This window comes from Rhinatrema bivittatum, chromosome 8, assembly GCF_901001135.1.
Source record: "Rhinatrema bivittatum chromosome 8, aRhiBiv1.1, whole genome shotgun sequence".
NCBI classification, from domain to species: domain Eukaryota; kingdom Metazoa; phylum Chordata; class Amphibia; order Gymnophiona; family Rhinatrematidae; genus Rhinatrema; species Rhinatrema bivittatum.
Genome location: NC_042622.1, coordinates 172,190,626 through 172,217,659, shown reverse-complemented (window position 1 = coordinate 172,217,659; position 27,034 = coordinate 172,190,626). Strand labels below are relative to the sequence as shown.

The 27,034-nt window shown below is 45.8% G+C and overlaps 1 protein-coding gene across 3 annotated transcripts in view; it reads right to left on the bottom strand.

Moving 5' to 3' along the window:
* Positions 1-27,034, bottom strand: part of VPS53 (VPS53 subunit of GARP complex) — a 165,342-nt gene that overhangs the window by 38,016 nt on the left and 100,292 nt on the right. Inside the window, exons 11-17 of one of the 3 annotated variants that reach the window (XM_029611418.1) lie at positions 23,707-23,881; positions 21,099-21,197; positions 19,466-19,560; positions 12,165-12,407; positions 4,555-4,702; positions 3,758-3,840; positions 1,110-1,188 (exon numbers count right to left, since the gene is read on the bottom strand). In XM_029611418.1, coding sequence (XP_029467278.1) covers positions 1,110-1,188; positions 3,758-3,840; positions 4,555-4,702; positions 12,165-12,407; positions 19,466-19,560; positions 21,099-21,197; positions 23,707-23,881 — 922 coding nt within the window. The remainder of the gene's footprint in view (positions 1-1,109; positions 1,189-3,757; positions 3,841-4,554; positions 4,703-12,164; positions 12,408-19,465; positions 19,561-21,098; positions 21,198-23,706; positions 23,882-27,034) is intronic. The other 2 variants (XM_029611419.1, XM_029611420.1) reach the window with 2 other exon arrangements.

The following is a 27,034-nucleotide window of genomic DNA, read 5'->3' as shown; positions in this document are numbered from 1 at the left end:
CCCTGAATGAGAAGACTAAGGAGGTAACCTGCATAGAGTGGCAGTTACAACCCTGAACAAGAAGATGAGCAGGTAACCTGCATGGAGTGGCAGTTACCACCCTGAACAAGAAGATGAGCGGGTAACCTGCATGGCGCGGCAGTTACCACCCTGAATGAGAAGGTGAGCGGGTAACCTGCACAGCGCAGCAGTTACAACCCTGAACAAGAAGATGAGCGGGTAACCTGCATGGCGTGGCAGTTACAACCCTGAATGAGAAGACTAAGGAGGTAACCTGCATAGAGTGGCAGTTACAATCCTGAAAACCTTGTTGGGTAAGCTGGATGGACCATTTGGTCTTTATCTGCCATCATTTATTATGTCACTATGAATTTACACGCAGTGATCTAATCAGATCTCCAGGAACCTCCTTGTAAATGCAGCTGAACATACATGCTCTGAGAATCTCTGCATGGACTTTTATCCAGAACATACGTGTGCAATTTGCAGAAAGGCCAATTTTCCCAGGTAAATGGCTTAGGAAACTTGTCCTCCACCTAAGTCAGCAATCACTTTCCACAGCACACTCTGTTTCATCAAATTCTGCTTGTAGCAAATGGAGAGGGGCCTTTATCCCAAAGTCATTCTTGCACATTATTAATGAAAATACACCGAAGAAATGTACTGGGCCCCAGTTGGTTTGCTATCATTCTCTTTTCCATGTGAGGACCCGCAGCAGTGTCGCTCTGTCCCTGATCTCTACTCCTAAGGGCTGCTGGGATCCCATCGGTCATTTGTGTGGCGTGTCCATGAATTGATCAGAAGGGGTTGGAGGATGTGCACTGGGTTGCTTGGCCACATCATTCAAACCACATCAATTCCCACCTTCTACACCCACTCACCATCTTGGAAGAGAATCTCCTTGGAGTTTGTGTAACCCAGGTGTAGCCTCTACTTTTAAAATAAAATACAATGTTTAGAACAAGTTGTTCTCGAAACGATAAAGTTGACACTACAAGTTAACGCTGGACGACCTAAGATTCCCATCCTGCTAAGAAAGACAGTCCCTTCTGCCAAGTGGACCAGGAAGACAACAAATGCACGGTGTCAGTTCTGCATGCTGTACCTACCTTACTCATCGCAGTGAGAGCTGGGTCACAGGCTGCGTCCAGGTCCTGAACTAGCAGCTGGATACTGTTTGAGATCACTCTGCACAATCAAACAGACACAAGTGCTTAACAGCTTCCTTGGGAAAGAGGGGATTCTAGGGGAAGCTGGCAGCAGTGGACGGTGAAAGTGCTATGCTAATGCTTCTATATGTTTACTGACTCTTCCAACACCGCATGTTAGATTACCTGCTACATCTACTTTGGGCTCATTTTTATACTGGTTCGGGGGCCTCCCATGCTCTGCGGAATTGCATATTTCCCTGCCGCTGCATTAAATCCAGGGGTATAGATTATATAAATAACTAACTGTGCACATATAATATGCTACGTTACACCGGTATGGAGAACACGGACTAGAAAAATACTTGTGCTCATGTTCTACTTTGGTAAAAACAGCTAACATGCCTCTGCTTTTATTTGCTTTTGCCAGCTCAAGTGTACCTGTTGGATTTCATGACTAGGATGACTGTTTTGCTATTTTTCTTCTGACAAATGTCAGTTTTCCTGATTAGAAATTCCCATGTGGCAACTAAACTCTCAACTTTGGACAGTGCCATTAACCACCAAATCAAATGTTAACCACCACCCTCTTCTAGGGACTTGTAGGAGGTTAATTTTATTTAGAAAAACAGTTCAGAAAAAAAATACATGCCATGTAATTACAGAGAGAGAACCACAGGGCTCGGCTGCCACGTAGAATCCCAGGGCTCCTGACTTCTGTACCATCAGCTGTGCTCAGAGTAAGCCAACGTTATAAACTGTCCCAGCCATAGGCAGAACAAGGAAAGAAAAAGCTGAGGAGGGGGCCAGGAAGAGTAAGAGCAGGTGCCTTTTTTCACAAGGAAAGATAATACAGCAGGCCAGGGCCCTCCTGGAAGGAAAAACACTGGAAACTATTTTAAAGTGGAAATATTTTCCCCGGCACTGTTATTTCAAAGTCCATGAGAGGGACAGAAGGTCAGAGAGGAGCCAGGGTGGAGGAGTATGTTCTATTCAAGTCTTGCCTACCCTGGCGAGCCCCCTCCCTTCCTTTTTCTTAACTACTTCACTTTTTCACATTTTTCTACCTCCCACCAGGGCACCCTGTCAAATGCCAGCTGTGAAACACAAGACAAGGGAATGTCTTCAGACAGCAAAACATCAGGAGAGCGCAGAGGGAAAAAAGAAACCGCATGGTGATAAGCAAATGGGTCTCAAAGCAGCACAAATGTCGTATTAAACTACAGCAAGGCGGCTTTTCTTGAAATAAACGCTGCAGCCTTCGTGCTCCAGTGAAAAACATTTGTGACCAAAACTATTTTGGCTGATTAGCCTCTTTGCCATCTGGTTGGCGTCAGCTGATTTAGCCCTCAAGAAAATCCACAAAGGCAAGCTATAGCAAGCTGGCTTGCTGGAGATAACAGGAATATTTTGGCACTTTGGCGTGCCAGGGGCGTCTTCTCACAGCAGGTTTTACATTAGAATGAAACACGAGCAGGCTAAAAGTAGGCAAACAACTCTCTGATGAGCGGGCAGTTATTAAGGACCAGCTCCTACCCTCTGATTCTACAGCGCTTGTATCTGTACGGGAAAAAAAACAGTCATCCTTCATCACAATAAACCGAAGCCTTGTTTTCTCAAAGCAAAGCCTTGGGCAGTAGGTGGGAGCGAAATTCTGCTACATCATACTCTCTCCACAAGAAACAAATCTGTTGGCTCTCAGCCCATTTACTATAAAGCGGAATAATCATAAAAAGAAATGCTATTTGAAACATTTCTTTTTCAAAAATCAACATTCGTTTGATGTTGTGAACTCAACAGAGTAGGCCTCCAGAGAAAAGCAGGACAGCACAGCCACAAACACAGTATTGTAAGACTGGTTAAATAAATACATTTTACTTTCATGAATAAAATATTCAAAGGCTTTTGTCTGGCTAACTTTTGAAGTTGCTTGGATAAAAACAGAGACTGCAAAATTCTGTTCCCAGCTATATTTTTTCCCCGAGTAACCCATTACTCCCCACAAAATTTAGCCAGGTAAAAACAGACAGTGCTGGGGTGTGTTCTGGGGGCTAAACGTTAGCCAGTGAGCACGGATACGTCTGGCTGGAAAAAAGTTGCTGTCCGAAAGTTCCCAGGGTACCTTTAACCAGGTCTATTCAGCGGTTACCCAGGCGACTTTCCCCACTTACCAGCCCGCTGCGTATTGACTTCACTAATTTTAATCTGTCAAAGCAAAAATAAAGCACCTAACCACTCCTGTTTCCAATCAACTGCACTGGAAACATTAAAAGGCTGAAATGGTTTTCCAGCCCATGGCCGGAAAGTGGTACTTTAGAAACATTGTATGGTTTTCATGCCTTATGTTAGTGGGGCAGGAAAAGGAGTTTTGGTGTTTAAAGAGCCCCAGAGCCTCAGCTTGCTAGCCCACCCTGGCTGAAAGCTACAGCGGTGCCGGATGCCAGGCTGCTTCTTAGGATAGAGCTCAGAAGTAAGAGGGGATGACAGAGGACACGACAGGCTCACACACGCCCTTGTGGGACAATTCTAGTCTGTGGCTAAGCTTGTATTAGAAATCTGCAGCATGCTAGGACAAGCCTGTCCTCGTGTGCCCCAAAGGCTGTACCCACGTGCTGAACGTGTCCATCTCGCCAGTCAGGTTAATTCTTTCCACCAGGCTCATGTCCACCTTTTCTTTCAGCTTCTCCTCAAGCTGCCAGAGAATGGGGGGAGAAAAGACAAACTAAGTGTAAAGTTTCGTTATTCATATGCAGCTTGAGCCATCAAGGGAAGAAACACCAAATTCAAATTCATGTGCCCTGAGTACAGAGTGTTCTTAGAAGTGCCAGCGCAGTAATCAACCTGTTCTAAGTTGTTACCTGTTGGAAGAAAGGTCTTATTTCAGAATTTACTGCCATGCCTACATTATAAAATCAAATGCATAGCCATTTTTCTTTTCAGCATCAAAGAGCAGATTCCAGAGACATGGAGAGGGGAGTTCTATTTGCTGATGGCATTCTTAGCAGGATAAGAGTAATCTTGCACTGCATGCTCAGGACAAAAACAAAACAATCAAGAAGTGACGCTGGGCACTCTGGCACGGTAAGAGTGGACAGGAGGCTGCGTCTCCCCTGGTTAAGAGAGCTCCTCTCCTGAGCTTCAGCAAACAGGTGGACGTCATGGCAAATAAAGTATTTCTCAGTTTTTAGGATCTGAAACGCCACTCCTTTCTCAGCTCTGATTTGCTAAAGGGGCTCCTGCTTACACCCCAGAGGGCCATATGCCAGCCAAGCGGTTAACAGCGTCACTGTGATTTTTCTGCAGTAACTCCCCTGCCATACTCTCTGATGAAAGCTGCGATCTTGCACCCGAGGCTCGCTTCTCATGAGCAGGAAGCATTACTGGAGGCCCTGCGGAGGAGACTCACCTGCTGAGTGGTGGCCAGGCAGTACTCTGCTGTGCTCAGAATGCTGCAGATCAGGCAGAGCTCTTCCATGGTAAACTTAGCAACCTCAGAGCCCTCCTTCTCCTTCAGGAGGCTGGTGATGGTCAGCCCACCGCTGCTGCTGGTTGTCCTGAGGAAAAGCACTGAAGCGTTACTCAACTTTCAATTCACTCCAGTAACAGTTGGACTTGGGACTAGTTGGGATCCACACACAAAAGAAGAAAAAAACCAAACATTCCTCTCTGCTACCTGGAGTTAGAAGGATCTGTTTTGTCCCTTCCCAGGCCCTGATGGATGCTTGCAGTCTGCGAGGGTTTCAAGCCAAACAAATGTAGCCCCCTAAGAGAGGCTCCCCCGCAACATACACACAGAGCCCACAAAGATCAGACGGCAAATAATGCGTATAAGTTACACCCGTTTTCAAAGCAAACTTGCATGCCTAAGTTCACTTTGATAGTCTTTTGGCAAAGGCTCTTGCATTTTCAGAAGTGTTACCTGTTCATGGAAAGGGGAACAAGAGGCTAAGCCATATACATAACTTCAACACATAGCTTAAAACCTGGTGCAAGGAAGGACGTTTTGGATGTACTGGGGCTGGGGCAGTGTATGAAACAGGAAAAGGCTCTGTGTCAAAGATGGCTTCCATCTGTCTGTGACAGAAAAAGGATCCGAAGGGAAAAATTCAAATCCTATACCATAAGGCATTTAAACTAGAGGATGGGGTTGGCAGAAGGAAACTGGAATGTCACCCCTGACACCTCCAAGAAGTGGGTGAAGAAATTAACAAATATCAGCTGAATAGGGCAGAAAAGATGGGGGAGAGAAGCTGGAAAGCTATGAGCACAAATGCTCGTAGTCTGGGCAATAAAATCCCAGACCCACAGGCTCTAATGGTGGAAGCAGACTTGGACGTCGTTGCTATTACAGAGACATGATTCACTGAGTCACGTGACGGGGATACGGCCGTCCCGGGCTATAACTTATTAAGGAAGGACAGAGAGGACAGGAAGGAGGAGTAGCACTTTATGTCAGAAACAATATCCAAGCTACTGAAATGCAAGGGACAAGGGGTAGGGAAGCAGCATTATGGGCTGTCCAAAAAAAGAAGATGGTGCTTCCATTTACATGGGTGTGGTCTACAGACCTCCAATTCAGACAGAAGAGCGGGACAGAGATCTGGTCAAAGACATCAAAAGGTGGGAAAAAGGGAGAAGTGTTGCTCGTTGGAGATTTTAATCTGCTGGTTTTTAATTGGAGCTTCCCTTCTGTGGAATCTGCAAGAAGTAGAGAGATAGTGGATGCTTTTCTTGGGGTTCTGCTCAAACAAATGATAATGGAATCCATGAGGGAGGGTGTGATATTGGACCTGGCGCTCACTAATGGGGATAATGTTTCTAATGACCACGTAGGTATCCACCTGAGCACCAGTGATCATCAGATACTATGGTTTGATATTGCAAATAAGATACAGAGAAGTCACATGAAGATCTGAGTTTTGAATTTAAAAAATATGGACTTTGTCGAAATGGGGATGTATCTGGAGGAAGAACTAGAAGACTGGGAGATTATGGGCAAGGTAGAACAACAATGGGCCAAATTAAAAGGAGCTACTACAAAGGCAACAAATGTATATGTTAGAAAAATATACAAAAGTAAGAGGAAAAAGAAACAGATTTTGTTCTCAAAAACGGTGGCTGAAAAAATAAAGGCAAAAAGAATAGCATTTGAGAAGTACAATGGATCCCAAAAAGTGGAGCACAGGGCAGAATACAGGTGAAACTGAGGGAGACAAAGAAAGAAATCAGGAAAGCAAACGGTCAAGCTGAAGAAAGGATTGCCAAAGAGGTAAAGAGAGGTGACAAAACTTTTTCAGATATATCAGAGAAAGAAGGGAGGCCAGAAGTGGTATAGTGAAATTAAAAAGTGGCAAAGAGCAATATGTGGAGAAAGATGAAGATATAGCAGAAATAGTAAACAAATACTTCAGTTCGGTGTTTACCAAAGAAGACCCTGGAAAAGGACCGTTGCTGGTTGACAAGATTGTAGATGGGAATGGGGTAGATGCAACTCCGTTTACAGAAGAGAATGTATGGGAAGAGCTAGGTAACCGGAAAGTGGACAAGGCCATGGGACAGATGAGGTACATCCCAGGATACTGAGGGAGCTCAGAGATGTGCTGGCAGGTCCACTGAAAGACTCGTTCAATAGATCCCTGGAAACGGGAGTGGTGCCGCGAAATTGGAGAAGAGTGATGGTGGTCCCGCTTCACAAGAGAGGAGGCTGGAAACTACAGACCAGTTAGCCTCACTTCAGTGGTGGGAAAAGTAATGGAGACTCCACTGAAGGAAAGGATAGAGAACTATTTACAACCTGGTGGGTTGCTGGACCTGAGGCAGCATGAATTCGTCAGGGAAAGGTCCTGCCAGACAAATCTGATTGACTTTTTTGATTGGGTGAGAAGAGAACAGGATCAAGGAAGAGCGCTCGATGTGATTTACTTGGATTTCAGGAAAGCTTTTGATACGTCCCACATTAGACACTTGTGAATAAAATGAGAAGTTTGGGTGTGGGTGCCAAGGTGGTGGAGTAGATTACAAATTATTTGACCAATAGGAGACACTGTGTAACTATAAATGGAACCCGCTCTGATGAGAGAACTGTGTTAAGTGACGTGCCAAAAGGATCGATTTTGGGACCGGTTCTGTTCAATATCTTTGTGAGTGGCTTTGTGGAGGGGTTAGAAGGTAAGGTTTGTCTATTTGCAAATGATACCAAGATCTGCTGCAGAGCAGACATGTTAGAAATAGTAGAGAAAATGAAAAGTGAAGAGTGGTCGAAGATTTGGCAGCTGCGATTCAATGCCAAGAAGTGCAGAATCAAGCAACTGGGGTACAGTAATCCGAAATTGCTATATGTGATAGGGGCGCAAAAGACTATCATGCATGGATCAGTAGAAGGGCCTTGGGGTAATTTTGTCTGGCAATCTGAAGGCAGCAAAGCAATGTGACAAGGCTGTAGCTAAAGCCAGAAAGATGATAGACTGCATAGAGAAAGGAATAACCAGCAGGATAAAGGAGGTGATAATGCCCTTGGTGAGGCCTCACTTGGAGTTCTGTGTTCAGCTCTGGAGTCCATATCTCAAAAAGGATAGTGACAGGATGGAAATGGTCCACAGGAAGGCGACCAAAATGATGGGGGTTCTGTTTCGGAAGACCTATGAGTAGAGGCTGAAGGATCTAAGTATGTGTACCTTAGAAGACACATTAAGAAGATGATGATATAATACAGACTTTCAGATACCTGATAGGTAATATCAATGCACAAACGTCAAACCTTTTCCACTGGAAAGGAAACAGCAGAACTAGGGGTCATGATATGAAACTCCAGAGGGAAGACTCAGAACCAATATCATGAAATAATTTCTTCACAGAGAGAGTGGTGAGTGATTGCTTGGAATGCCCCACCTCCCAGAAGAGGTGATGAAGACAAGAACAGTTAGGGGTAGATTTTAAGAGGCGCGCGAACAGCCTACTTTTGCTTGCGCATCAGACTCAAGCAAAAGTACGCTGGATTTTAGTAGATACGCGCGGAGCCGCGCGTATCCACTAAAATCCTGGATCGGCGCGCGCAAGGCTATCGATTTTGTATAGCCTGCGCGCGCCGAGCCGCGCTGCCTCCCCCCGTTCCCTCCAAGGCCGCTCCGAAATCGGAGCGGCCTCGGAGGGAACTTTCCTTTGCCCTCCCCTCACCTTACCCTCCCTTCCCCTACCTAACCCACCCACCCGGCCCTGTCTACACCCCCCCCTTACCGTTGTCGGGGGATTTACGCCTCCCGGAGGGAGACGTAAATCCCCGCGCGCCAGCGGGCCTGCTGCGCGCCGGGCCGCGACCTGGGGGCGGGTACGGAGGGCGCGGCCACGCCCCCGGGCCGTAGCCACGCCCCGTACCCGCCCCCAAAACGCGGCCGACACGCCCCCGAAACGCCGCGTCGACCGGGCCCGCCCCCCGACACGCCCCCCTCCGAAAACCCCGGGACGTACGCGAGTCCCGGGGTCTGCGCGCGCCGGTAGGCCTATGTAAAATAGGCTTACCGGCGCGCAGGGCCCTGCTCGCCGAAATCCGCCCGGTTTTGGGCGGATTTAGGCGAGCAGGGCGCTGAAAATCCGCCCCTTAATGAATTCAAAAGTGCATGGGATAAACATCGCAGATCCCTAAAGTCTTAAAGAAAGAGATGCTATAACATTTCTACATGGGGTAACCTGCACGGAGCGGCAGTTACTACCCTTAACAGAAGGTATGGGGGTAACCCGTAAGGAGCGGCAGTTATTACCTAATCATAAGGCTTGGTGGTAATCTGGATGGGGTGGCAGTTATACCCTTAACAGAAAGCATGGGGGTAACCTGCACGGAGCGGCAGTTACTACCCTTAACAGAAGGTATGGGGGTAACCTGCATGGAGCGGCAGTTACTACCTTAACAGAAGGCATGGGGGTAACCTGCATGGAGCGGCAGTTACTACCATAAGCAAACTTCCGGGCAGAGTGAATGGACCATTTGGTTGATATCTGCCATCATTACTATGTTGATTTGAAATGATCTCACCAAAAATACTGCATAGAATTAAATCTGCTATAATCTGTGCAGAATTTTCAAAATGCCAAAGTATTTCCAATCCTCACTCCTGGGAACACTTCTACCCAGTCCAGGCATATACAAGTTCTATGAGCATACGGTTACCCGCATAACGGACAGGCGAGTTTAGAACAGGCCACTGCCACAGGTAAAGCACCATTTTACTGGTGGAAATGCCTTTGAAAACTACCCAACAGTTAATAATTTTTATATTTGTATTTTATTACTTTTAAATGAAAAGTTATTGTTCGATCCCACTGGTGCCCAGCCCCACACAATAGTTCCACAGGCCTGTGCCACCCTCAGGTTATTTGTATTGTGGGTGATTCTACTGAGAGGCAAGTTTCAGAGCAGACGCTGCGCAATGCATATTATACCCTCTAAACAAAGAGGGTAGTGGGGGCCAGATTTGAGGATTGAAGTGTGGGGGTGGGAGACAGGGCGCGTAGTCCCCTCCAGCGTCCCAGAGTGCCACAGCAGTGCTCTTTTGAAGGGGACTGTTAGAGCAGGCTCTAGCCTTCAAAGTTTACCACCCTAAGCAGTTGCCTCTGTTGCCCATGCCTAAATCCGGGCCTGAGGGCAGTGCAGAATGCCCAGACAATAGAAAGCAAAGACATCCAGATCTTGCGTGCCCTCCATCCTACCTAAGTATCAACCAGAGGATGTGCACAGAGGGGTCCATCCTGCTAAAGTTCAGGGCATGCCACATAAATAACCGGGCTCCTAATTACACCTCAGAGACAAGCATCAGGATTTTTCAGCTACAAAGAAAATTGCACATACCCTCCATACTGTACTTAGCGATTGCTCGTTACAGGGGTTAATCAGCAGAGTGGCTGTCAGGCAGGAAATGCCCTGCCTACTCCTTAATTATATATCCTTGAAAAACAGGGTTGCTGATATTCATCTGGGACAGGAAAAGACCATTTGTTAAAAGAATGCCTGAGGGCCCTGCTATAGTAGGCACCCCAAATCCCTTCATGCCACATTTTACTGAGCCTCAGAAATTCAGTCTGTTGCTACCAGATTTAGCTACAGACAGCTTGCCAACGCCAAGCTTGGAATGGCTGCAGTTACTCTGTATTTTCTGAAGTTGACTCCACGCCAAAAAACACAAACACAGAGCTGAGTTCCTTCAAATCCAAGCTCTTCAGAAACCCTGCAAGATGACATGTGATAGCAGGCCTCCTACAGACAGGTACTCTTCCCTCTGCTCTACTGCCCTGCTATGCTGATAGTCTCTCTCTCTTTCTACTGTCATACAAGAATTACATCTTGCAATTAATTTTGGGCAGAGGACCTGGACTATATTCCCAAACTGGGTCTCTCCCCGGTATCATCCTCAGTTGCTGGCAGTTACTGGGTCCTCAACCCTCTGCTCCTCAGCCTCTAGTACCAGGGGGGATGGTCCCACCAGGACCTGACAACCCCCTGGGAGGCTTAAAGGCTATCAGCTCCTTTTTTTTTTTAAAGGACTGGAAAGCCTTAGAAGAAAAACTAAACCGAAAGCTAGAACCAATCTAATCCTTAACATTAAACTAATACTAGCTAAACCAGACTGAAGGGATTTTCACCTCCACCATCTGCTGGAGACAGAGAAATAGTGACAGACTCTAGGTGGCACCTCAGGGTATAGGGCAGAGTCTGTTCAAATTTCTCTGTCTCCATCTGCTGGAGGGGAGGCAAAACCCAGGAGTCTGGACTGATCTGGGTACATACAGGGAAACAATAACTGACCTGCAGGCTGGGCAAGATGTACAGGACTCCAAGGACTTGCAAAGGCCTTCACATATCATTCGCTGAACCAACAGCAAATGGAGACAGGGAGCATTGTGAAAACACGACCACAGCAACAGCATCTCCAACCAACAAGGCCAAAAGGAAACGTTCCAAGAAGTAATCCTGCGTATGCACCCCAGCTGTGCATCACATGTAACCAAGCAGAAATCTCAGAAAAGTACAGTGTATGTCCCTCACCTGTGACTCATGCTAAACAGACTGCAAGCGATATATATAATTATGACCCAGGCAAAAAAACTACAGAGTCATCTCCCGATTTCCTGACCTCCCCACCTTCATCTTTATCTTCAGGACCCGGGTGTGGCCTTCAGGAGTAGTGCAGGGTTTACTGCAGGGGAGACATCCTTTAGTATTAAGCATTATTTGTAGGAATGATCAGCAAATCTGTCTGTCTCTTTGCACATAACCTTTAGAAGATCGCCTGAGAAAGCATCTAAGAAGGAAAGATACATTATAACCTGACTGGCTTGTAATTTGTAGTTTCATACTGTAATAACATTGTAGTTTCTTTGGAATTTCCTGATTTCTAAGAATTATTATCATCAGTAAAATAATTAGAACTAATTTCCTCCGCTCACAGAACAGGGCTCCAGAGAGAGCCCCAGGTCAGACCCGCTGCCGCAATGGACGAGCTGGGAGGGGGACGTCTCCAGGTGGTACTGAAGGAAGGGGTCCATGGCGCTGGATCCTGGCCCTGTTCTGACTGAGCTGAAAGTCCAAAAGAGCAGTGGGGGGGAGGAATTGCAGGACCCAAATGCCTTCCCCTCCCCTAAAAAAAAAAATAATTCATGACACTTTCCTCACTTGTAATCAAAAAGTGGAAATAAAATCAAGAGCTGGCATAATGAGTGCTAGTTCAAAGGTGGAACTTTGATACTCAGGTCTTTTGGGACGGTTGTCACAGATAAGGAGATCAGCAGAGCACCCCTAGTACACACAGAAACATGCACTGCCATGCCCGAATGTAACTCCCTTACCCAAGCTGGCAATACTATGCAGAAGTATTGAGTGTTTTTTCAGTTACCTCAGAATTTCATGGATATCTTTTATCGTACACCGAAGTTTCTGATTTACAAAACATCTTGTATCTTTTTTTTTCTTTTTTTTTTTATTGTTGCACGTTACTCCTTGCCCACCCTCAATATTAGTCATGCACTCACTTTGGCAGGTTTCCGGAGAGGATTTTCCAGGCGTACTCCCGCAGGTATTTCTGGAATATGGTGGTGAGCGCAATCATGGGCTCCCCGGTGCTGAGCTGAGAGCACTGCACCATGCACTTCTTGTAGTACACAAAGAGGTCTGCACAGCTGGGGAGCACGGCACCCCCCTCATCTGTGCCGCATCTGGGGGGGCCCTGCGCCTTCACGTCGACTTGGAATCGGTCAATCAGCTCACCCAGGTTTCTAATTTTAGAAGAAAAATAAAAACGACAGGCATAAAAAATTTAACAGTCTTGAACCTTTTCCCTCCACACATTTTCTTTAAGAAGAAATGCTATGGAAAGAAAACATTTTACTGAACTAGGTTTGGGGGACAATAAGGAAACCCAGCCTTAAATTCTTGCTATAAAATGGGTGGGAGCACCAGCAACGATAACCTTTCATTCAGCAGTTCCCATCCATTCTGTGCCACTCAAGTGAAACCCTACAGATTCTGCCAGGACAGAGGTCCGGCTGAGTTCAAGCAAACACAACGCCTAGCTTTCAATGTTGGCACCATGTGAGCGCTTCTGGGTTCCACCTGTGTCGGGCCTCGCTGCTTTAGCTACGAGGACTCGGAACCCGAAGCCAACGCAGCCTTGGAATGCTGGGCATGCAGGAAGTGGCCATGCTCCGCTGCAGAAACACGCACTCAGCGGAGCCGCTGCCTGACAAGAAGAGCAAAGTCCAAGGCAGAAGGAAACATTTCTTCCCAGAAAGGGCGGTGAATGCATGAATTCTGGAAAGCCTAAGATAGGCGACAGAGGATCCTTGGATGCCAGGAAGGCAGGGTAAAGCTGGAGATGGGGCAGGCTCTGTGGTACTGCAGCAGGAATGGGTGGGCCTAGTATCTGTTGTCATCTTCTCTGTTTTTATACAGCTGTTAAAACCAGTGCCAGAGGACACTGGCAAACACATGCACCATGCAGCCCCAAAACTGCACCTTTTATTAGTCCACGGTAAAAATGACGGGAAATGCAGAACTCCCACTTACGCACTGCTAAAGCAGATTGATCTAGATCTCCAGACCAGCCACAGCTGCCCTAAGGCTGCTCAGTTTCTTTGGGGCACACCAGAAATTCCCACATAAAAAGGCCAAAGCAGAAGGAAGAGAATGCGAATAACTTTTCCAGAAAGAGTGGTGGCCAAGAAATTCTCTTCCAAATACTCACAGATTAAAAAAAAAAGGGACGGCCTGAAAGGGTCTGGGTCTCCTGGAAGCAAAGCAATGAAGAAGGAAGGCTTGCCCACGATTCTGGTTTTCTGTGAACATATTCCCCCCCCCCCCCCTCCATATTTTCCTATTTTGTCAGTCTTTAGGATGGGAAAGTGTTTTACTTTTTGGATTCTGGCACATTCTTTCCTTCTCTGGATCCAGTGACTGCACACGGCATTCTGCAATGCTCCTCCCCAAGCCCCGACAGCTACAAAAACATCCCCTCCGCCGGGCAGCAGAACGGCTTCAATAGCCAGCACATTATTTTTCTTGGAGGGGGAAAAAAAAAGATCTTTCATTGGAGAGTGTTCCTGGAAACCATCCCGTGAAGTTTCACGAACAACAAATCTGGTGCAGAGATCAGGACAGGAAGAAAGTTTGGGATGGCAGAGAATGAGTAACAAGAGTCAACGCAAGTGATATCCAGAAGTCAAGATCTCTTGAAATAATAATCCTTCAACTTACAAAGCTACAGCTTTGAAATACATAAACGTGCCTGCTCATCACAAGGCTGTGAAGAGAACGTAGCCTCTCGTGCCTGCTTCATCTGTGCAGAGAGCTTCTGGGCAGGGCCACTGAGCAAAGACTTGGCAATGGGGAATGTGCACCAGACTCTGTGGCCACTGCACTAACATGCAGTTTGTTTGTCATACATGGATTCTTTTTTTTGTAATTAAAAGTTTATTAGACAAAGTCAAAACATAGCCAGCATCTACATAGTGAGTAGCAAGCACCATCAATACAATTCTATATATCCAAATGATAGAGTAACAATCACAAATTAAGATCTATGACAATGCAATAGTAACGGAGAAATTACTTACCTGATAATTTCGTTTTCCTTAGTGCAGACAGATGGACTCAGGACCAATGGGTTGTGTTCCCCCTGAGGAGCAGAATCCGGATGGGGAACTACCCTAACCCGGGAGGACCCTGAGAAACTGCAGCGGCTCCCTGAGGAACCACAGTGGATCCCAAGGGATCTGCCAACCTGATAACTTTGGGAGGAGGGGGCCCTGAAGATGCATCCTGGTGCTGGTCCAGACTGGCCAAGCAGGCATTGTGCAGAAGAAGCACAAAATCCGCTGAAAATAGCCTGGAGGTATAATAGGAAGGTCCCCTGGTGTTGTCATCGGGTCCGGGGGGGTTAACAGGGGTCAAAACCGGTGGAGAAGGAGAAAAACCGCCGTCTGATTCTTCATTTGGCTGCATGGGAACGCTGGACTGTGAAGACAAAATGGCTACCGTTCCCGCGTAAGATGGGATCGTTGCCGTCCCCTCAGCGAGCAGCCGACCGTCCAGCCGGCCTGCTGGGGAGGCACCTCGAACAGATGCCTTTGCAGGAGAGCCGCGTCCCGGGCTCTCCGCAGGCGGCACATCGTGACAATCGCGGCATTGGGAAAATGAGTCTGGCCAAAAAAACCAGAGACAGCCCCGGAGCCTGGCAGAAGCAGGTAAGGAAAACCTCCGCTAAAAAACAACGACTTGGCTTTTTTTTTTTTTTTTTTTTTAAATAAGCAGAGGAATGTCACCTCTCTGCTAGCGCTGCCCCGAGGAAGTTGGCGTCTCAGGGCAGCGTGCCGTCGTATAGAGGGAGAGGTTGGACTACCAACTTTCACCTCAGTAAACCAGAAGAAGCCTGTGAAAGGAAAAAATACAAAACGTACCCCAAGTAGGTCCTGAAACAATGCTAGGTAAAACTATCACCAGTTCTGCCTGCAAGCATGGAAGTGATTGGATACTCAGAAAGTAATTTAAACTTTTTTTTTTTTGCTAAACTTGATCCACCAGACAGAGAAATAAAATTAACTAGAAATAAAAGATAGGAGAAATCTAAATCTCTATCCCACCGCCCTTTTTTTTTCTTCTGCTGGAGTCAGAGAAATACTGAAGGGACACAGAGGGTGCATCAGATTATGGGAGGGCGCCCTTCAAGTTTTTCTCTGACTCCATCTGCTGGAAGGGAGACACAACCCATTGATTGTACTGATCCGGGTAGAGGGAAAATAACGTATACCCATTCTCAATAACTCTGGAGGAGACCAGACTCCTGCCCGTCATTTGATAGCACAGATCCCAATTGGAAAGTTCCAACGTCACCTTCATATCCCTTTCCCATTCTAGAACATGTCTGGGTTTTGTAACTGCCTCACCTAATAACAACACATACATTTTAGAGATGGCCTTAGATACTACAGTCAGTTTTAAACAAAACTCTTCAAAATGTGATTTAGGTCTCCGCAGAACTCGTTGAGAATGAACAAAGGAGGACAGCTGCAAAAACAGGAATCTGTCCCGCTCTGTCAATGGTGTTTCTGAGAAACTGCCTCAAAAGAGTAAACGGAGCTCCCATCCCAGACTTGGTCCAAGCTAACAATCCCCACCCGGCACCAAAAATGAATAGCTGATTTCTCCAAACCAGGGAGAAACAAGCTATTAAGAAGAAAAGAAGAGCGAGACCACAGTAAACAGTCCCCCACTAATTTATTCCTATACGTCTCCCAAACAGAACACCTGAGCTGTGTGAAGGGAGAAGCCCTTTGCAAGAGTGCAGATGTGCTGTCGTAGGACCATACCAAATGTTCCAAGGAATGCAATCCCACTAGGTCCTGCTCCATCTTATCCCACAATTTGCATTGGGACAGAGGATGCCACTCAAATATAACATGTAAGTGGGAGGCTGCATCATACAGGGCAAGATTAGGGACTCCCAAGCCCCCCTGACGAGTGGTCTGGTAAAGCACAGCTCTCACCACCCTAGGCGGCCTATGCCTCCAGATGAAGTGGAAGAGCTTCTGTTGCCAACCCTTAAGGAGTCCGGGTGGGACAGCTATTGGGAGTGTCTGGAAAAGAAAGCAGAATCTTGGAAGAACATTCATCTTTATAGTATGAATCCTTCCTAGCCAAGGAAGTTGTAATTGCTCCCATTTATCCAGGTTGGTAAGAATACTCCTCCACAAAGAGTCAGAATTGAGGGCATACAAATTCCCAAAATCTGCCCTTAACCTCACACCTAAGTATTTAACACTCCCGGCCGCCCATTTGGATGAAAGAGTTTGCTTCAGGTTGCACCAACAGTATCGTCTCCCAGAGTTAAATTCAAAAGTTCCGACTTGTCCTCGTTTACTTTGAAACCCTTCCATATTTCCGCACTTCATCCAGAAGTGCATGTAAGGACACCTCAGGGTTTGAGACAGTTAATAGCAAAGTCATCGGCAAATACAGACATCTTGTAAGAATGTGTCCCAACAGAGATGCCCTCCACCTTATCAAGGGACCTCGTTCTAGATGCAAAGGGTTTGAGTGATAGGGCAAACAATAAGGGAGAAAGTGGGCATCCTTGCCTGGTGCTTCGTTCCACTTCCAAAAAAAAAAAAAAAAAAGGTCAGAGTACCTGCCATTCACCCTTATACTCAGATTTGGGATGATAATAAAGTGCTTTTACCCAGGACAAAAATGAGACCCCTAAATCCAGCCTATGGAGAACTTGAAACAGATAGGGCCAATGTACCCTACTGAACGCTTTCTCAGCATCCACTGCCAGCAACACAGCTGTTCTCTCCGGACCCACCATATCATATTAAGGACCCTACACACATTGCCAGCCCCTAGCCTACTCGGAATAAAAGCAGATTGATCCCCATATATAAGCAGCAGAGCCACCCTACTGAGCCTTCGTGACCATACCTTAGAAAGGAACTTTAAATCAAGGTTAATCAGATGTGGGTCTCTAGAATCCGCACACAGTAATCCCAGCCACATGTGAACCCTGCGGGAGCTGGCCCCCCTCATGCATGGCCGTGAGGGGTCTTACCAGAGCTCGTTTGCAAGATGTGTAAAAACGGGCCGTGTACCCGTCAAGCCCTGGAGCTTTCCCCACTTTCAACTCCATTATTGCAGCTAAGACCTCCTCCTCCCAAACTGGAGCATTCAGATTCGCCCTGGCCCCCTCAGACAAACAAGGGAGACACACATCTTGAAGACAGGCTATTATTTCTAGAGATGTGAATCGTGTCCTCGATCGTCTTAACGATCGATTTCGGCTGGGAGGGGGAGGGAATCGTATTGTTGCCGTTTGTGTGTGTAAAGTATCGTCATAATCGTTAAAATCGTGAGCCGGCACACTAAAACCCCCTAAAAACCCACCCCCGACCCTTTAAATTAAATCCCCCCCCCCCAAATGCATTAAATTACCTGGGAGTCCTCCGTAGCGGCGGTCCGTGGCTAAATCGGGGGAAGGGGGAGAGCACGAAAACCGGCACACTAGATCGTGAGGTCTTCAGCCGGCGCCATTTTTCAAAATGGCCGCCGCAAAATGGCGGCGGCCATAGACGAAAACAATTCGACGCAAGAGGTCGTTCCGGACCCCCGCTGGACTTTTGGCAAGTCTTGTGGGGGTCAGGAGGCCCCCCCAAGCTGGCCAAAAGTTCCTGGGGGTCCAGCGGGGGTCAAGGAGCGATTTCCTGCCGCGAATCGTTTTCCGTACGGAAAATGGCGCCGGCAGGAGATCGACTGCAGGAGGTCATTCAGCGAGGTCCGGAACCCTCGCGAGATTTCCGGACCTCGCTGAACGACCTCCTGCAGTCGATCTGCCGGCGCCATTTTCCGTACGGAAAACGATTCGCGGCAGGAAATCGCTCCTTGACCCCCGCTGGACCCCCAGGAACTTTTGGCCAGCTTGGGGGGGCCTCCTGACCCCCACAAGACTTGCCAAAAGTCCAGCGGGGGTCCGGAACGACCTCTTGCGTCGAATCGTTTTCGTCTATGGCCGCCGCCATTTTGCGGCGGCCATTTTGAAAAATGGCGCCGGCTGAAGACCTCACGATCTAGTGTGCCGGTTTTCGTGCTCTCCCCCTTCCCCCGATTTAGCCACGGACCGCCGCTACGGAGGACTCCCAGGTAATTTAATGCATTTGGGGGGGGTGTTCGGGAGGGGGGGGGATTTAATTTAAAGGGTCGGGGGTGGGTTTTAGGGTGTTTTAGTGTGCCGGTTTTCCTGCCCTCCCCCTTCCCCCGATTTACGATTTTTTGACGATAAATCGGGGGAATTGGTATTGTATCGTGGCCCTAACGATTTTTGACGATTTAAAATATATCGGACGATATTTTAAATCGTCAAAAAACGATTCACATCCCTAATTATTTCTTCTTCACCAATGGTCGTGTCCCCCAAATACAATTCCACATAAAATTGGGCAAACCTGTTAGAAATGTATACATGGATTTTTAACAGTAAAATTAGCAAGCACCTACAAATATGAATCTGTCAGAGGCTGGCAGGTGATCTCAAGGGTCATGTCTTTCGGTGATCAGTAAAATCATGTGATACCTTTTAATGAAGCAATAATCCTCATACATTGCTCTGATGAAATGTACCACACAAGCTATCTGTTTCTGTTCATTTTGGTGTTTCTGATACCTTTTGAGTATAAGCACTGTCAACTCACAGCCTGGAGCAGACAGCGACTCTTTCCTAGCATCCGCTGTAACTGCTTCCTAATTCAGAGCAGGGGCATATGGCTAACCACTTCCTGAGGTGCCAGTAAAACAACTGGCCAGGCTGCCTGACTGATATCAAATCCAACATAAACCAAAGAACAACCCTGTGTAAATAGCTCTCACAAATTAGGACTAACCTTGAAACAATTTTAAAATAAATACAAAGCAGTGGTTTTGACTTTGAGAAATGGGAACAATAATCAGCCTCTCTGCCTTCAGTAACTGTCCATGTCCATAACCTCCTATTCAGATGTTAAGCAGGGGAAGTGCACACTAAAGCAAACACTTTGTGCTAATTAAACTTTACTCTGAGCCTGGGACCACCCACAGCTATAAAACTAATGCTGACCGGGTTTCTTTGTACAGAAGCGAAGAACAAGGCGGGGCAAGATTTCTAAAAATATGACATTAAATTGTGCCAAGATACACCAGGGAAAGCCCTTGACAGTTTTTTCTCTCTCTCTGCTGCTGGAGTTAATGACAGGTTTTATACCTCATGGGCTTTATCATTCCCAGCCCTGCCATGTGGCTGTTACTTGTTACTCACCTGTCCTGGGACTCAATGTACACGTAGAGATGAGGCTCGAAGCATTTGGAGATGAGGCCATGGAAAGGGTTGTCTGGAGCTTTTGGTTTCTTGGGCTTTAAAAGGAAAAGATTTTTGCAGTCAGATGATTTTTTTTAGATTAGTCGGTCCTGTTTATGTCATTCTGCAGAGCCCACAAAGCATTGCCAGGTCATGGCTCTAAAGATACGCTACATACTAGCTAAGCTCAGACTAGGGCCAGAACAGGTGTGCGCAGCTGTGAATGATGCATATTGCACTCACAATCTGCATCGACCATTAGCCAATAAAATTACAATTATTTTCAACACTACCCTTTTAAAAAAATGAATGTTTACTTCTCCATGGGAGGGGCACCAGCACCCCCTGACTGCCATGCCAGTCTCAGAAGCCTTCCCCTTCCAGCAAGCCTCCAACTTTATACCCTGGATGACTTGATGGAACCATCAGGATAAATAAGTCACGATTTTTACATTTTTTTTAGTAATGCAATTATGATGCTCCCCATATGCCCTGTGATTAGCCTCTGACACAGCTCCTGCCCAGAATTCCCAAGACTCTCTTTTGGTTGGTTTACATAGACTTTTAAGTTAATAAATAGACATATTCACGTGTGCTTCCCCAGCAGGCAGTGGGAGTCACAGAGGGAAGGGCAGCGACCTGCTCACAACCTGCACTAATGATGCTTAGAGTTGACCAGTGGGAAACAGCTGCCAGTCTGTTCTGGATTTGATGGATGGTATTCCCCTCACTTCTCTTTCTGCGTCATCTGGATTCCCCTGGCGGTTGCTACCTTGCTTCAAGGAACAATACTAAATCTTTTAACAGTAGCACTAAGGCTGCAATGCGGAGTGTGATTCCTGTCCAAGAACTGCAGATGGTTAAGATATTTCCTCCTGGATTTTAATGGAATAATAAAAGGTTACCATTGTCACAGCCAGGAGGGTCTGCAGCTGGCCACACTTCCTTTTATTACAGGCCAAAGAAAACAGATACAATCTAGTGGCTCTGATCACCAGAATGGTATCTTTTTGACAGGAATTTTGTTTTGGATTTCATTTCTTTTCATAGATCTCACACTCCCCCCTCCAGTATTGTTAGTTAAGACTGTCACCTCAACACGGAGTTGCTTTAAATATCTTACAGAAATCCATGTGTGCATCACAGCTGGTACAATCTGTGGGCTAAGTGGCTGGTTTAAGAGCATCCCTGGGCCAGAGGACCTGCTGCTGCTGCCATGGCTGAGCTAGAAAGGAGAGGGATTAAAAACAGAGAAGCGTCTCTCCCCTGCCAAATGAAGGCACCCGGTGCCAGTCCTCCTGAGGAAGGCTCCGACTGGGCTGAAAGCACCAAGCAGGAGAGCAGGCTGCTAAGTAAAAATAAACGGGAAACTCTTTTGTAGTAAGCACTTGAGGCTTAGTGTGCGCTCCTGCCCCTGCTGAACCCATCAAGGAGGCTCATGCTATTATAGCAGATCCCTGATAAACCCAGAGGGATCAGACAGAAGTCAGGGCACACCACCTAGAAGAATCTCTCGGAATTTCAGAGGAAAAGAACACGGGATACAAAGTTATTTGCCCTTTTGAGGGTGCACAGGGTTGCATTTAGGACTTACTCTGTCCAGGTCTCCTTCTTTATCCTGAGCAGAGTCCTCCATCCCACTCTCATCCTCCAGAAAGGGGTTTGTGGAGGGAGGTGGCGGCTCGGGTTTTTTCTGTATCAGAGAAACAGAGGAGGAAAGAAGGTCACTAACATTGCTTTTCCCCCTCTGATAACACGTCAGGACTGATGGATGGGAAATGCACCCCTCTCCTTGCTGCATCCTCCTGGGGAGTTTTACTGCAAGATGCAGCCAGGGAGACCCCGAAGGATCAGATCTTCTGCACACGTGGAAGTAGACTGGAGATGTGCTTCCTGTTTCTGGGCAGCTCTCCAGAGATCGTCAGGATAGCAATTCTAATCCCTAGAAGGGTTGGCAAAGGTCGCTGTATCTCAGTCTGTTAACTTGCGAGGTGAGGACGACGACAACGGGGAAATAAAGAGAAAATGAAAATATGCTGCGCCTTCAGAAACACTGGGCAGGAGCATTTCAGGAGTTGGTAGGGAGTCAGGACTGGAGAAAGACGACAACCAGAATGAACACCACCCAAATAAAATCCTCCCTCAGAAACATCTCTTCTGAGGGAATGGCATTTACACTGCAAGGTTACACAGCCCAGACAAAGGCGACTTCATTGTAAGCCCAAAAGCCCCTGAAAGAGAAGGAATGGACAGATACATGGTTGGGGGAGAGAACCTCCCTGCCTACCTTCTTATTACACTAATGTGATGCTCTGCCCATTGCAGAATTACAGGCGGGAACTGTGTAATTCCCCACTTCCCTATACTTTACTCACACAGCTATCATTTAAGGTCTGAAAAGCCGACAGCAGCCCCTGGCTTTCAACTCCACAGATGGGCCAATGTGAGATGATCTGCTGCTGCATAGTGAACAGACAGGACTGGGACTGTGATGTCACCTGAATAAGCCAATTAACTAACTACAAATTCTGATAAAATGGGGAAGAATGATGCACGCTCACTCAGCTCCTGATCCCGACAGAAATCTTGGGCTGTGCATGACACCCCCAGCTGGGTGGGGTTTATGAACTCAAAAAACATCCTGTGTGGGCAGACTGGTCTGAATCAAACTCAAAGGAAAATGCTACAACAGGGGAAAAAAAGCGAAAAGGTAAGTCTGCACCTAGATCCAGCTGCAGAATCAGCCTTAAAAGGATGGATTTCCTACAACTGCACAGCTGCTTTTGCAAAGGGATCAATTGATTTCTGGTACACACAATTGGCCTCATGATGTGCTTATTTCAACTTCAATGTAAACTGGAAATATTTATTCAGGAGTTTGTTCTATTTTTTCTTGTGGCAGCTATGTGCCTTCTAAAAAAATAATAATAAAACCCCCCCCCCATCTCCAGTTTTCATTTGGTTTCATTCATAAGATCTCTTTTGCACACGCTGGCTTCTCTTTGGTCCATGGTCACAGCTGGCAGGTGTGGAGCTGTGAATGTGTCTCTTAACATAATATTACCCCATCTCCTTTCAATCTGGCTCATTTCTGCCCTGACACCGACTCGCGATATATTCATTCAGAGCCCTGGCTGCAAAAAAGTTTTCTCACAGTGCCCCATATGTGTTACCCTTAAAAATCTGCTCATGAGGTCCATCTGTTTATTCCTCTGTGTTCATCATCTTGCCGATACAATAATACTCCCCAGGGGGCCCTACTCTTAAGACTGCTATCCTGCGCATTTACAAGTAAAACAGCTTGATTTATGTCCAGTAAAGAGCAGCATTGTATACCCCAGTGTTTTCAGAAGAAATACTAGATTTCTTGATGTCCATTTCTGTATTACATCACTTTTTCCCATTTGACACTCGCTTATAAGTTAATATGGACAGATTATGTCGTCTCTTATGGTATTGGAGATGCTTTCTCATGCTTATTGGGCAGATAGAGTGGAAAGAAAATCAGAAGAGTTCTTTCTTTAACATCTTTAATCAAGATGTTAGAGAGACTCCCTGAACATAAGCCCTGTAAGGTCCGATCGCAAAACAAGAAGCAGAAAAGCAGGTTAGTCGGTCTAAAGATGGGACTGGCTGCCAGCCCAGGCTTGATTACTGGTGAGTCGTGCTACTTTCAGGACATAACTCTCATACTTCTGCAAAGCCACTACAGAAGTGTTTACAATAATATCTGTGCCATGGAGCAAATGCGGCTTTCAGATATTCCATCCAACGACACAATTGCCACGTTTAATTCATATATACGGTTTCCGTCTGTTTCAGATTTTGAGATGCAGTTCTGCTTGGACTGGGCTGAAATACCTTTTTTATCCACTTAATAAAAAGCAGGTTTCCCCCTAATGCCTCAAAACTGACTTTAGAAAAGAGGGTGGGGTGTTATCTTTTTAATGTAAAAAACATGGGAGCGAAGCGCACAGTCCTCTCGAACTGTAGCTTCTTTGGGGAGAAACAAACATCTTTAAAGTAGAATAATATACCAAAAGACCCAAGAAACATTATGCCAGTGCTTCCCATTCCCTTCCTGCTCAATGATCCAAGAACAGTTCGCACAGGTTATTTTCTGTAAGTAGACTGCATGGTGCACAGAAAGCATTTGGAGAGAAAATGCAGAGAGAGAGAGAGAGAGAAAGAAAAGTGCATACTATGTTTCTTTTCCATGCATCTGTTGTATTTACCACAACACTGTCGGTCAGGGTGCTACCAGAGAAGCGCTTAGCCAGAAGTCCTTCAAAATTGGTTGTTCTCTGGATGGCGAATAAAAGTAACTTCACTTCAATCTCTTTGGCTCTCGTGCGCATGATCTTTGCAAGATCTGTTCTGCAAGACGATAAAATCAAGTTACCCAAGGAGAGAGACCCAAAGTGTTAAATGCCTAGAATATGAAGATGCTCATCACTAAGGCTTGTGATGGGAAAGGGAGAGGGTGAGCTGCAGCAGCACCACCACACCAGGAGAAGCTAGGTTTGCTTTGACGCTGCTGCGGCAGGAGCAAATCTTTACAACCTGGCAGCCATTGGAAAGGGAAGTTTGCCCTTAAGATTTTCTTACGTTACATAATCTTTAGGTGCAATGTTCTTAATTTACCATTTAAGACTATTTTTGCTTAGCTCAGCAGTATTTACCTGTGTTTTTGTTAGGGAAACTGGTTTCTACCTGATAAAGTTTCACTGACACTGTACATAACCCAGTGTGCCACCTGCAGTCCCTCAGTATTGACCTGTACCCAAGCCAAGATGACAGAAACAACCATAAATTTCTAAGCAAACTCCCTTTCTTCAACAAGCTAGAAGGAGAAGTTGCCCAACAAGACAATGGAGAAATTACTTACCTGATAATTTCGTTTTCCTTACTAAGTCTATTCCATGTTACTGTTGCTAGTAATAGCAGTGGCTATTTTCTAAGTCAACTTAATTAATAGCAGGTAATGGACTTCTCCTCCAAGAACTTATCCAATCCTTTTTTAAACACAGCTAAACTAACTGCACTAACCACATCCTCTGGTAACAAATTCCAGAGTTTAATTGTGCGTTGAGTGAAAAAGAACTTTCTCCGATTAGTTTTAAATGTGCCCCATGCTAACTTCATGGAGTGCCCCCTAGTCTTTCTATTATCTGAAAGAGTAAATAACTGATTCACAGACCTCTCATGATTTTAAACACCTCTATCATATCCACCCCCCAGCCGTCTCTTCTCCAAGCTGAAAAGTCCTAACCTCTTTAGTTTTTCCTCATAGGGGAGCTGTTCCATTCCCCTTATCTTTTTGGTCGCCCTTCTCTGTACCTTCTCCATCGCAATTACATCTTTTTTTGAGATGCGGCGACCAGAATTGTATACAGTATTCAAGGCGCGGTCTCACCATGGAGCGATACAGAGGCATTATGACATTTTCCGTTTTATTCACCATTCCCTTTCTAATAATTCCCAACATTCTGTTTGCTTTTTTGACTGCCGCAGCACACTGAACCGACAATTTCAATGTGTTATCCACTATGACGCCTAGATCTCTTTCTTGGGTAGTAGCACCTAATATGGAACTATAGCATGGGTTATTTTTCCCTATATGCATCACCTTGCACTTATCCACATTAAATTTCATCTGCCATTTGGATGCCCAATTCTCACAAGGTCTTCCTGCAATTTATCACAATCTGCTTGTGATTTAACTACTCTGAACAGTTTTGTATCATCTGCAAATTTGAATACCGCACTCGTCGTATTTCTTTCCAGATCATTTATAATATATTGAAAAGTAAGGGTCCCAAAACAGATCCCTGAGGCACTCCACTGCCCACTCCCTTCCACTGAGAAAATTGTCCATTTAATCCTACTCTCTGTTTCATGTCTTTTAGCCAGTTTGTAATCCACGAAAGGACATCGCCACCTATCCCATGACTTTTTACTTTTCCTAGAAGCCTCTCATGAGGAACTTTGTCAAATGCCTTCTGAAAATATCAAATGCCTTCTGATAAAGCTGAAGGTCTTTCAGTGGCAAGGCAATAAGACGGAGATACATCAAGATCTTTCTCAAGTGACCTTTAGAAATCGAAGGGAATTTAAAGAAATCCTGTAAGTTTTGAGAAGGAACAATCACAGATACAGATGGCTGTTCCTTTTTAGATTACAATTTTCCATACCTGGTGTGTCTTCGCGAGTAAAAAGAGTTGATGAAGCAGGTAAGATTCTTCAGGCAGTGGGACTTTTGAGCCAAGTGGAGGCAGGATTGGGAAGTACCTCACCATCTTATGGCAGAGGATTCAGTCGGGTGGAAGAAACTTCACAGGAACTCGGGAGGCTCCGCTTCATCTAAGGACACAGTGCCATGATCCAGGACAATAGAAATGATGGTTGTGCTGCTAAGCTTATAGGAGAGTCTCTGAAGCTTAGAAGACTGGTGCAAGGTTTAGGCCCATTGTACACAGTTCTTTATTTTACAACACGGTTTGCTATTTTTACATTTGCATATAGTTAGCCTAATAATTAATGTTTTAGGGGATTGTATTGGGGAAATATGCAAATGAAATCAGGAAAGGGAGCATGAATGGGTGGGGTAATTGGTATGAGTGGCAACATTCCTCAAGGAGGTGGTCGGTTGGCAGGGGTGGGATAGAGAAGGGTGGGAAGTTAGGAGGGAGGGTAGGGGAGATGAAAGAGAGGGGAAGTGTGACTGCGGAGGGAAGTATGGATATGATAGAAACACCCACACGCTCTCTTCCATTTCATTATGGATATGTGGAGAGGGAACAGATTTTAATATTATTTTGACAATGGGATCAATAAAGATTGTTTCTTGGAATGTAAAGGGGTTGAACCCTGTTGGAAAGAGGAAGGTTTTATTGAAAGATGTGGTGCACATAAAGGCTGACATAGTGCTATGTCAAGAAACACATCTGAGGAAAAAATATGAATGCCTTTTGGCAATGCAGCAAGTTCCACAGCAGTTTTTTGCGTCTGCCACAGTGAAAACTAAATATGCTGGGGTAGATGTTTTATTTTCAAAAAATATAGTAGTGATGTTATATCCACAGTCAGAGTTACAGAGGGACGTTATATATAGTTAAATTTAGGATGCATAAAGATTGTATACATTAGTAAATGTATGTGCCCCAATTGTTCAACAAGGGTCTTTCCTGGAGAGCCTATCAAAGATCTTTTCTTATTGGGCTAAGGGTTATCTCATTATTGGGGAGACTTTAATTTAACTTGTTATCCATATTTAGACAATAGTGGAGGGCACCAACTTCCCACAAGCTCACATAGAAAATGTTTAAAGACCATGATGGGGGACTGGGGGTTGATTGATTGTTTGACTATTGATTATTCCTACGGAGCGCAATTACACCTTCTACTCTAAGTCACACAAGGATTATTCTAGAATAGACTATTTCTTGATGGATAAAGCTTTGATATCTAAAGTGAGGAAGACAGACATAAGTTTGAGGTCATGGTCGGATCATGCACCAATATGGGTGA